This window comes from Macrosteles quadrilineatus, unplaced genomic scaffold, assembly GCF_028750875.1.
Source record: "Macrosteles quadrilineatus isolate MER2022 unplaced genomic scaffold, UCM_ALF_1.0 Scaffold_6__1_contigs__length_79288215, whole genome shotgun sequence".
NCBI classification, from domain to species: Eukaryota; Metazoa; Arthropoda; class Insecta; order Hemiptera; family Cicadellidae; genus Macrosteles; species Macrosteles quadrilineatus.
Genome location: NW_026542599.1, coordinates 43,706,123 through 43,719,352, shown reverse-complemented (window position 1 = coordinate 43,719,352; position 13,230 = coordinate 43,706,123). Strand labels below are relative to the sequence as shown.

Below are 13,230 nucleotides of genomic sequence, written 5' to 3'. Positions count from 1 at the left end.
AAGGATTTCACAACTATCTTGTAAACCAATTTAAATTAAAAATTTAATGCATACGGTACGTATAGAGGGCATGCCAATTCAGATTCAGAATCAGATTTAACTTTTTGTCGCGTGTTGCGTGGTTAATCTGAGTCAGATATTTTGTTGGTGGCCACAGTGGAAGCAGGAAATACGCCGCCGGTACTGACTCGGTTAGCAAAGAAGCAACAGCCACTTCCTTTTAAATGCAAGTGCCATTCCTGCCGCCGTATTTACAAGGTGTAAAAAATCAAAAAGAGTAGACTCACTTACTTCAGCATCATTTAACTGTAGATATCTAAAAGAAGCAATGATGTCTTAAGCTAATTTAATATTGCATCTAAATCAAATAATTTTTTTCTTCTTAAATTTTACAATGTATGTTTTGTATGTTTAATGTATGTTAATGTCGTTAATGGCATGTTTTCTGGTAAAACTTCAAACAGATATGGGATAATTTTTGACAGGAATTATTTGGGAATGATGTACAGGCAAAAACACTTCCAACACCTCTAATGATGTTGATGTATTTGTCATCACCGATTTATGACATAAGAAAGTATGCATACAAATTCCAATCCAAAATATGACAGAGAAGTGAAAAAAGTAAGTGGTGTTCATAAGATCGCCAAATCTTGGTACTTTAAAAGTTTACTCATACCAGACCAGAAAATCTCAAAATCTTTGTAAAATGTAATTGGTAGAATGTAAAGATTTTAATGATTATACAGCGAAAAAGAAGTAGTTTTTTTTTATAACAAATTGAAAAACTGATGGCAAAGCATAGTACATATTTCTAAAATTTGAAATGCAAATAACGTGTATTTGTTTTTATATAAAACTTGTGTGATAAGTGTGAAAACAACGGTATATTTATTTAAATAAAAACATTTCTGTTCTTGTTGATTGACTGCTGAAATGGTTTGTGATGAAATAAACATAATAATATAATTTAAGAAAATACAATTCAAATTTTTTGCGACGTTAAAATTTTACAAATTATTGGTGTGGAAAGGTAGCTTAAGGTTAAGAGGAAATTTTAAAACAATTATCAAGCACATGGGGGTCCATGGAAGCGTTAATAAAAGGATTACTTCAGAGGTGATATAGCTCTGGGTCCTCACTTTACGCCAGTTTTAGCTGCTTCTATTCAAGAGTGTATGATTTATTATATGGTATAATAATGTAGCTGTTATAATAAATGTTATTCTACGTGGTTTTGCTTTAATTTGTTATGTCCCGCATCCTGAGCTCTAGCCCAGAACTATTTTATAGATTTAGGCTAGGCTAGACTTAGCCTGTAGCTTGAATTATATAACTTGGATAAAATCCACTATAGTGATTGGCATGATTTGAAGCTTATTTACGTGTGCTTTATTTGGAAAAATTTAGTTTTTCAAGTTTTAAAAATGTGACAAGCAGCGATGGTTGCTAACAAAATACAATACATGATGCCAACAGTTTTGCAGAAAAATAAACAGTGTAAAAACACAAATGGGTTTTCATGCAGGAGTACTCAACAACTTACAACACAAACAAAAATAAAATGTTCATTCCCAAGTATATAGCAAATTGAAATCTACCGTACTTATTGACTAACTTGCACATGCTGTAGACTTAATTGTTTTATTTTTACTACTTCAGTAACGTGTTGCATTAAAGTTACAAGAATAGTCTGTCTAAAGTGAATCTCATTAAATGCAATGTATTGGATTACAAGTGACGTCGTGGGGATCGATGCTTGGCTTCACGAGGGAACAATCCTCGTGATCTGGAAATGTCTCATGTCTTTGGGTACAGTGGTGATGGAAAGATGATTAAATGTGTAGAGGAAGTGTGAGATATTTTGTTGGGACTCATAAATAAAATTACGTAAAATGTCTAAATACAATGTTTTACGATTGACTATAAATGAAACAAGACTATCCTTTTCCATGTGAAAATTGTAACCATATTCGGAAAATAAAAGAAAGTAGTTTGATTAATCCACCACATGTAAATTTCTGATTTATGACAAGTCGCCTATAATAAATCAGATGATCTATTGGTATGACCTGAGGTACGGTAAAATGATGTGGAAGAACAAAAGGATCTTTAAAAGAATTGTGAAGAACGTGACCAGCCAAGGGTCAAGCCTTCACAACCAGAGAGAGGAGTTTAACTAAACAGGGAATGAGAAGAGTATGTTTAATTCCTGATTTACAGAGCACAAGTTCCGCTGATCTATTAGGAATAAAAATGCATTATTTTGTTCAATTCGAAATTTGTAATTCAATTTAAAAAAAGTGTAATTTCTTGAATTCATATACCATAACTAATCCAAATCACCTGTTTGGAAAAACTAAAAAAGTACTGAAAGTTCTGAAATACTAACAAGAATTTCCAGCCGACAACAAATTGGGAAATGTACGTGAATTTTGATGAACTAGAAATTTAAAATGAATATCAATAGCCTCTGGATGAGTGTTCATTCATTAACGGCTCAATGTGCTTTTGGTTACCTTTGGAGTCTTCACACAGTTGAAGAACGTGATTGTAGAAGACAATCATGGATAAAATTTGGGCACAATAGATTATGGCCATTTATTGAAAAAAAAAAAAAAAAAAACAATGTTTTAATTTGAAGGAATTTCTGCCTGATCTGCACTATTATGATGATGAAGAGTCCAGTCCCATTTAGTTTGGATTAGCAGAACTCTAGCGAGGAGGGCTTACTTGATGTCCGTAGTGATGAGCTGGGCCCTTCGCAGTATCGCTCTACACTGCGCAGGAGTAGCGTGTCGTAAGCTCTCGTTGTTGATGCTCAGTACAAGATCACCAACCCGGATCCGACCGTCCTTGTCCACTGCGCCACCTGGCAACACTTCCGACACCACCATCCCATCACCATCCTCGGCACAGTCTAGGCTGAGTCCTGAAAATCAACAAAGCCCTTTGGTCACTTATGTTGAACCCCAGAAATTGTATTTTATATTTCTAAAAGTCTTCCTTAATCAGGAAAGTCTTCCTCTTATGCTTTAGTGGTCAACCTCGTCACTACATTCTTGGTCTTACGGTAAGAGTCATATAAAATTGGTATTTGTACCATTTATATTTTTTATTTTAAGTAGTACTAATTTAAATACTGATTTGATGGCTCACACCAAAATACCAGAATGTATGGTACTAACATCCTTAAAGGAAATCAACTCATCAAATGTCAAATCAAACTCCTAGAAACATACTTACTATCATCGTCTCAATATCCCAATAGTTGAAAACATGTTTTATAAGTCCAACATAAAGTAAAAACTTCAACAGACATTTTCCATTTTATATATCTCGCTCTACATTTCACGATAGTGTTTAACTGCCTTGTATATATAATTTTGAGTATAAATATTCTCATTATTATCACTTTACACTAACCATAGCTATTCCAAACAATAAATTAATTAATGCACTAATGCATTCAATTACTCTTCAATACCTAAGTGAGTGAGTATTGATTGGAATCCTGTCTCAAAGGTACCTAATTATCTTTGTTGCAATAGTTATAACAATGCAAGTGTTATTGTAATGCAATACAACATTATTAAAAATGGCACACACATATACATTCAGAATTGTTGAGTTGAATAAGCAACATCACTGTAATTCTTAATTTGTTACAATTCCATATTGTTTTCCCATAATGCAGCATTTTATGTAACATTACCAAATTTGTGTGTAATAAAAGGGACATAAATGTGGTACAATTTACACCGCCACAATTCAAAATCATTGTATGTAATATTGCAAAATCACAGTAAATTTAAGTTTAACACAGATTCTTCTGGTCAGAATATCTAGCAAATACAATCTATCATTGTGAAGTACAGCTACTTCTAAAGTTTTAAATAATGGAAATAATTTGGAACGTAGTAAAAGACAAAAAATGTAAAATTTAACATTTATGACCAACTATTGGTTTATTTTGATGTAATAACTTAACTTAGGCCAACAAGAAAATGTTTGATCAAATTAAATTAATCAGATATTTGTCCTGACAGAATCATATTACATTTGATTTTTGTGATTCAGACATCCTAGGATGCATATTTTAACGCAAAGTTTCAGTTGACTACCTTGCATACAAGAAATGTTACAAGATTAGGATATGCTGCAGTTTCAGCTGACTACCTTGCATATAAGAAATATTAAAAGATTAGGACATGCTGCAGTTTAAGCTGACTACCTTACATACAAGAAATTTTGCAAGGTTAAGATATGCTGCAATTTCAGCTGACTAACTTGCATACAATAAATGTTACAAGATTAGGATATGCTGCAGTTTCAGCTGACTACCTTGCACACAAGAAATGTTACAAGATTAGGATATGCAGCAGTTTCAGTTGACTACCTTGCACACAAGAAATGTTACAAGATTAGATATGCAGCAGTTTCAGCTGACTACCTTGCACACAAGAAATGTTACAAGATAAGATATGCAGCAGTTTCAGCTGACTACCTTGCACACAAGAAATGTTACAAGATTAGGATATGCAGCAGTTTCAGTTGACTACCTTGCACACAAGAAATGTTACAAGATAAGATATGCTGCAGTTTCAGCTGACTACCTTGCACACAAGAAATGTTACAAGATTAGGATATGCAGCAGTTTCAGTTGACTACCTTGCACACAAGAAATGTTACAAGATTAGATATGCAGCAGTTTCAGTTGACTACCTTGCACACAAGAAATGTTACAAGATAAGATATGCAGCAGTTTCAGCTGACTACCTTGCACACAAGAAATGTTACAAGATTAGGATATGCTGCAGTTTCAGCTGACTACCTTGCACACAATAAATGTTACAAGATTAGGATATGCTACAGTTTCAGCTGACTACCTTGCACACAAGAAATGTTACAAGATTAGGTTATGCAGCAGTTTCAGCTGACTACCTTGCACACAAGAAATGTTACAAGATAAGATATGCAGCAGTTTCAGCTGACTACCTCGCACACAAGAAATGATACAAGATTAGCATATGCTGCAGTTTCAGCTGACTACCTTGCACACAAGAAATGTTACAAGATTAGGATATGCTGCAGTTTCAGCTGCATGAAAAAGCTTGAGTTTTAATGTCACTAAACTGGATCTTTCTGACAGTAACACAGACAGACTTAGTTGAATTAAATTGAGTTTGATTGAAAATTAAATTAAGTTCAATTAAAGTTTGCCACAATGGATTGCTGCAAGTCGGCCACTAGCTTTGCCAATTCAATAAATCTTCCAAACATAAAGATTTAGTGTACTTTGACCAAGGAAGCTTACCATCGAGATAAAGGATTTTTATTCACTGAACAGATTCAAACTTGATTACCTAAGGGTTCAGAACCCTTGTGTATCTTGATCTCTTGCTCAAGCTCGGAGGGTAAAGGCACTGATTTGTCAGCTTCCAAGTCAACGACACCATCCACTGATAACAGAGTGTCTGGCGTGTGAGACTCCAGCTGTAACCAAGATTTAACAGTGAGCAAAGTAGCACTTTTTGCACAAGAGAAAGGTTTTTGATAAAAAAAACCAATCCTCCCACAAAACTTGTCTACAGTTTTATTTTCAAACTAAAATGTGATTTTGTGGTTTTTTTACAAGCAAGAATTTTATTCACATTGTATAAGTGAAATTTTCTGTGGTTAATTCTGTTGGGATAAAATTAGCCTACTTCTGTTTTGTTCAATTTAAGTGAGTAAACTGGTAAGCGTGGGCACTGGGCAGAGTAAAATGTTTTAAAATCTACGGTTTTACAAAAAGAAGTGAACAAAAATACCACAATTGTAGACAAAGTATAGGGTCTTATTATCTCATATTTTTCGTTGGTTTACCTGCTCTTTCAAGTGATCAGTGTTTAGTAGTACACATCTAGTATTTCAGACTTTCATAGTCTATTTTCAGGTTTCATTGGGACATGAATGAATGTAAAATCTGATCAGATCTACCCACGAATACTGGATAACATAGAACCAGGATATGGTCTGAAAAAGTATGCACTTTACTCTGGATGTCTGAAACTCTAGAAGTGTACTTCTAAACACAAGTAGCTTAATAGAGAATGGAATATAAACAGTTATTTGATAAATCCTGCAATCCAGAGGCAAGTTTTTTATGAAAATATTATTTTACTATCTTATTTTCAAAAGCAAAAGACAGTTAAGTGTAGTTAAATTTAAAAAACAATCATAAACGGTTATGGTTTTTTGTTAAGCTAAAACTAGGGAAGCCTTAAATTACAACCTGTGTAAAATATGGCAAGGTAGGGAATCCAAATAACATTACAACAACACTACATACTTACACCTTACACTTGAGGACGGATAGAGCTAGGTATAACAGTTTTTAATATCAACAACGTTTCCTTTAAATACACAGAGGGATAGAGCCAAAAGGCATTTGGAAACAACTTATGACGTTGATGAAGTGTTCAAAATTGTGCTACATAAGAACATGGTGATAGTGCATTTTGTTGGGAAAGAAGGTCAACACATTTATTAATTACCTACATTAAATCTGCAACAATTTTATGTTCTAATGAAAAATAGGAACCATACATTTCCTAGTCAAAAATCAAATAGTAATAGTCCTACTGTATTGGGCGTAATATACTTTTTCACTTTATCTCAACTACCAATCTATAAAACATTGTTCAAATACTGTCCAAGTGTGTACAGGATTTTCATTTGGGAAACATAAACTTACCCATGATATTTTAGATATTCACAAAAGATTCTTTTTCTGGAAATAACATTTTTTGTATTATTTAGTTGAGACATGCATAAGTCAAAAATGTATTTTCAACATTGTACAGAATGCTTTTAGTTTTTATTTATTCAACTACATATAAAAAGTAGAAATTAAATCTTAATAAAAACATTTAGCTATAAATACACACCGTGTATTAGACCTTCCATTCACGTTAATGATGCAGTTAATACAATAAAAAGCAACTTGTATTGAGCTAAGGTGTTGTAGAATACAGTTTGATGTGGTATATGCCAACTTCTAACGAAGCAAAATATGAGCTGTTTTATTCACCCTATTCAACTACTTGAGTGAAAAACTGGCTAAAACTAGTACATAGAAGATAAGATAGAATGCTATATTGGTAATCAAAATTTAAACCTAAAAAGAATGACATAATATAAATTTTATCAGCACAATAAATGTAAGAAATATTTTTCAGATATTAAGTGAGCACAAGATCAAAACTTTTGTCATTGAGTATGTGACTTATTGGATGAAATTATGCCTAAGATACTATAATAACTAGATCACAGAATCCTTCATCTAAGTTATGAGATTGCTATTTGTCTAGCATAGCTTATCTTGGATCATATATCACAAGTTTTCAAACTATAGAGAATCGCCAGTATAATCAAAGTTCTCTTTAAAAAAATTTTGAAATATTACTTTAATAATCTTAATTAATATTATAAAAAGTTACAGAAATAATATCTAACAGCAATTACAGATACTTGGTTTTCATAGGAGATCATTTCATAAATGATTAAACTTAATTCAAAGTAGCGAGTTAAGCAACTCTATAACATATGTAAAATTAAATAGACCTAAATCAATTGAATATTTATTTATGATTAGATTGTGAAGTAAGGTTTGGTAGGTAGGACTACTTAAGACTGCTCTAGACTGTCTGGTCTAGACTAGAGAGCAAAGGCCCTCTTCATTATTGTATAGTTGTCTCCATAAACATTATAAAATTCACAAAGTGCAAATAATTTAATTTATTGATTTCTAAGTAACAATATTTTTTTTAAACATCCTCTGTACATTGTCATAAACATTTTCAAATTCCTTCTACAATCTCTTAAATTAGAAAACAAAATTAACTTGTTACAGCGTTTACGAGTTAAAAAAGTGATATGTTTAAATATTGGTAATATTAACCTCTGTTATAAAGGTTAGGGACAAGTTTATTATGGATTGAATTGGCTAATACAAAACCTTTATTATTGGCCCAATAAACACTTTGATTTTATTTCAAGACCACTCAAATATTTAATATAGAATTTTTGCAAATAAAAACCATATTTTTTCTACTCACCATGACGTCATCACTCAGAAGGTCTGTGTCTGGCGGAGGAGAGGTAGGGAGGGCAGGCGGGGCTTCGTCCTGGAACAAACACAATCGTCAGACAACCAATGGCAAACTCGCTGAAAATCATAACAATCAGTGATGTCAGTTGTGCAGATTAGTTTCTTGGCAAAGATCATGTAAATTGGGAGTGGCGAGCGGGATAAGCACGCTCACAAGACATTGTTCTTCACCACCATAGCTTTTGTAATTTTGTAGGCCCTACATTCATATTCAAAATAATTTGCCTTTGGATTAACCTAATACCACTAGTGTTTCGTAGTGTGACTCACAGTGTTTTGGGATTTTTCCCTCATCCCTCCCTACATTATACCCTACTTGACCCGTTTTATACCCGACTCATGCACTGCTATATCACATTTGCACTGAGTAAGTGGTGTCAGTTTTAGATTTGTGTTAAGCAATGTTGCTGTTATATGCAAACTTGTGTTGCAGAATGTTAGACTATGAATCACATGTGTGTGTCTAGGTAGCCAACTGTTTACAAAGGTCTTCTAATCTGACTTGTTGGTTCCATCTCTTGTGGAGTAAATTCTGGACTCAAATGCCAGTTGGGCAGTAAAATAATGGCGCTACTAACGCCTCTTTCACACGACGCGGCGCGCGCCGTGCGGCGCCCGCCGGATCCGGCGTAGGGCTATGGGAGTATATGAGTCCTTTCACACTATGTCCGGCGCGCGCCGCGCGGCGAATTCGCCGCACGGCGCGCGAGTTACCGCCGGATGCACCTTGAGCCGGACGACAGCGCCGCGCGGCGTCCACGCCGGACAACTCGGTGAAGGTGCATTGGTTCTTATGGGAGCTTTCACACGGTGCGGCGCGCGCCGCACGGCCCAACCCCTACGCTGCCTCATTTTAGGCAAACTACCTGACCAAGAGGGTGCAACAGTTAATTAAGAAATTATATATCGTTGTATCGGAAAATAATATATTTAAAGTTATTACAAAACATACATTTTTATGTTAATCCCATGCAAATCGACCAACTTAAAGTATTAAAACAAAAATTTTCCTTTAATAACTAGAGGAGAATATTTAGTATTAAATTAATAATTTAGTAATTTACGTAATTACTAATAATCGTAATAATCGTAATTTAGTAATACGTAATGAAACATTTTTTTTTTAACTTCTAGAATACAATATTTTCAGATATAACGAATACTTATATATAATACGTGAAGGTGATTTCTACGAGATACTACTCCTCCGTTAATAATGAACCGATTTTTACAAACGATGTGTCAAAATTAAGTATTTGTTGTGTACACGCCCCCTTTCACCAATTCATGTAGTAAAAGTCCTCGGGCTTTGCCCCTCAGGCCATCAAAATCCCAATGTATATCTTATGAATACAAGATTTTGTTTAGTTAAACGGACGAATAATTTGTATTAATTACAGCTGTTCATAGTACACACATGATACACACAAGAGTTTTCGTTTTCAGTTTCGATAGATGGAGTGGAGTGAGCATTCGTTTTCAGAGTGAGTTCGTTTCCAGTTTCGATAACTGGAGTGGAGTGATTGGTTACATTATCTTTGAGTTGACTCTCACACGTCAACGGAAATAGTGACAGTTTTTGTAAAAAAACTCCTTTAATATTTTGCAATTGCTCAAATTCGAGCAACAGGTGCACTAGTTTATTATATTTAAAATTATCCTTTTAATTTAATTTGAACTTTTAAGTGGAGTATTCATTTAAAAGCCACAACTGAACAGAAAATAATAAATATTTAGGAGTGCCGTACGGCGCGCGCCGCACGAAACCGTACTAGTGTGAAGACATCAGCTTGTCCGGCGCAGCGCCGCGCGGCGGACGCCGTACGGCGCGCGCCGCTTCGTGTGAAAGAGGCGTAAGTAACAAGAATATAGTACGAAAACCAGGGTTTGGAGCTCACTCACAAAAACCAAAAGAATGTAAATGAAGTAAAATAGCACAACAAAGTCCTCCTGGTGGATTGTCTAATAGAATTATTGGTTAATATTTTCATACATAAGTAAATTACAATATTAAATAAAAATATTTGTTTAAGTCCAGTTAAAGTATAATAGTAGCATACACAGTAAGATTGGAGTGTAAATGATTATGTCTACTGTATTATACAGATAAAACAACATGGTACCAGTAGCTATTTTTAAAATTTAATCATTTACTGTATTTGAGAACCTTAAATACTGAGCTTACTTTGAGAATGTATAAAACGATGAATAAGAACTTTTAAATAAGATAAATAAACAATTTGAATAACACCATTCAACCATAATGCTATGAAGAGAAGAGAGAGAGTTTCAATAAGATAAAACAACTATTTAAACAGAGTCATTCGTCCAAAAGAGAGTTATCATTGAGATTTCTTTTTATCTTTATATATTCTTTACTTTAAAAAGATTCTTTTAGTAGCATTATAAAAAAAGCTAATAATATGAATAGAAAATGTCTTAAACATTATTTAAATGTAAGATAAGTGATTGTGATTGAATTATACTACTAAACAATTTTAGTTTATAACTTTTAAACTAAGATGTATTATAAATATAATTCATTATAAATTATAAGGAAATCATTTAGCTTCCCCTACATTTTCTGGCTTAACCTAATGAACTTTGACAGGTGACTCTAACTTTGTTCAGATGGCAAGAATAGAATACTAGAACAGATTGCAAATTAAGCCCATTTAATGTATTTACTCATTATCAAATCATTCAAAATAATGTTTAAGTCATATAATACAAGAATGTATATGTCTTTATGACCTTTTTTATTAGATAAATTTTATTTTTATTTTTTTCATTGAAATAAATTGTTTTGGGATCAAATGAAATAAACTTTTACTGACTTGGTGAGTTGTTTTGTACTACACCCCATTATCTTATTTGTTTAGGCAATCTAGCTTAGGAGACCATTAATGTATTTTGTCATGTTTTTTCATTGACAATCTTGATCGTTGTTTTTTTTTTATTAAACGAACTGACTACCTAATATAGTTCTCAAAAAGATAAAACATTACAAAATCCAATCATAATTAATTGATATTTTAGTAATTGTTTTATAAAACATACACTAAGATTCTCAAGCGGAAGTCTGATCAATAGCACTGCGCTTGAGGCGTTGTAAGACACAGCAAGCATTGAGGGGTTGGGGGTGATTGAGAGATGAACACAGATGAACATGATCAGTGAACATGGAATAACAATTAATTTATATTCACTTTAAACTGGTCACAAAGAGTGTGACTGAGTGTGGAGGAGACCCACCAAAACTTTAAAATGCTTTGATGGAAGTTAATGGAATGGGTAATTCTTTGTGAGTTGCAAAAAAATGAGGTATTTAACTACTTTTTTCTCATCCACTAAATCTTGAAAACTGCTTTGATTGTTGTGTTCAAAAAATAAGAAAACCTTCTGAAAAAACGGGAACAAAGCAATGAAAGACCCAGAATTGAACAATGTTTAAAAGTATCACATCACTTACATTTCAGTCACGAGAACGAGATTGAATTTGATCTACAGATTATCCAATTCTCGTGAGAGTAATGCTCGCTTATTCATATTCATGGGAAGTTCTCAAGCAACAGTCGCTAGAACATGTGGCACCAGGCCAACACTGGCACTCGTAACAAACTGCCACATTTCCTCACTTTCCTAACATCCCTGCCATGCCACTGTATTGTACTTCTGGAATTAAAAAGGTTTAAATACCTGCTATCAAGCAATCCATTTAATTGCAGTTGCAACTAGTTTCGACTCCTATGTGGAGTCATCATCAGGCGGTACAAGGACATCTTCTTTCTTCATATGAAGAGCGTCATATTTAACACGTAAAAATAAATAAACATTTACACACGACACAAAACACGTTACGGACACGAAACATTTACTGATCAGTTACGACAACAGACGACGCTAACCCGACGGAGTTTAAGTCCAGACTGCGGGTGGTCATTGCAGTGGTGTACGTCCGTTATCTTATCACTTCAGGTTAGGTCCTAGTCCTGTCTAACACACTTCCACTCTCCAGTATCCTTATGGCAGTGTCATATATAAAATTGGACGAAAACGTTAGCTGGTCATTTAACACATTTTCGACATAGGAGTCGAAACTAGTTGCAACTGCAATTAAATAGATTGCTTGATAGCAGGTATTTAAACCTTTTTAATATTATTTGGCAATCCGGAGGCTACATCCACAATGAACTTCTGGAATTATTTGGTTTTGTATTGCAACACGTAGTGTTTTGTATGTTGGTTTTGTATTTGCTAATTTATCTTATTTCCTTATGTTACGGGGTGAACTTTGTTTTGTAGGCTACTTATGAGATTGTTTTTTGTTGGCCTTCTAGTTAATAGTGTTTGGATGATATTTTTGTAATTTATTATTCGTTATATCTCTTTGAATATATTAAATAGGACAAGAATACTGCCTTGGGTTACCCCTGACGTACATGAAATTGAATACAGTATCCAGCTCTAGGAGAAATTTCAAACACCATCAAAGATTTCAATATAAAAAACAGAAAATTACACAAGCACCATGAGTATTACCATTTGACATGGGGACGCCACCTAGGTGCGTATTTTAACCCAAATATGAGTATAGAATGAACCATGATGATCTGTGTAACTTTGTACTGACGGGGTTTCTTTATGTTAACGTGGTGCAAAAAAAGGAAACCCAAAACAGATTAATAGTTTACTAAAACAAAGCTTACAATTACTTAACTAAACAAAAACATTTTCTACATGTCATCCTTCGTTAGTAACAAAATAATCCATTCGGTCCATGATCTTATGGCCATCTCAGCACCCGTTTAATGTTGTCTTCCAGTTGTCTTATGCTTCTAATAGCTCTTAGCGTTTGCGTTTTTTTTTACCACCCCGTTCTATTTGGTGATTTTTTAAAATTTTTTTATTGACGATCATTAGAAAAGTATGACTACTATAGTACGTTTTTGTACAGCATGAAACATGTAATTGAACCATTTTAACAATGTAATACCTGTACCTATTTGTAGCGTGAATGGATTATAACATGCTTTGTGAAGTAAGCCTCAGTAGGCTGATGTGTGAAAATTGTA

At 33.7% G+C, this 13,230-nt stretch overlaps 1 protein-coding gene across 7 annotated transcripts in view; it reads right to left on the bottom strand.

Moving 5' to 3' along the window:
- The window catches only part of LOC128996278 (multiple PDZ domain protein-like), a 318,908-nt gene that overhangs the window by 198,565 nt on the left and 107,113 nt on the right, over window positions 1-13,230 (bottom strand). For all 7 annotated transcript variants that reach the window (XM_054421490.1, XM_054421489.1, XM_054421486.1 and 4 more), the window contains exons 9-11: window positions 8,103-8,171; window positions 5,367-5,496; window positions 2,734-2,932 (exon numbers count right to left, since the gene is read on the bottom strand). In XM_054421490.1, the coding sequence (XP_054277465.1) occupies window positions 2,734-2,932; window positions 5,367-5,496; window positions 8,103-8,171 (398 nt within the window). The remainder of the gene's footprint in view (window positions 1-2,733; window positions 2,933-5,366; window positions 5,497-8,102; window positions 8,172-13,230) is intronic.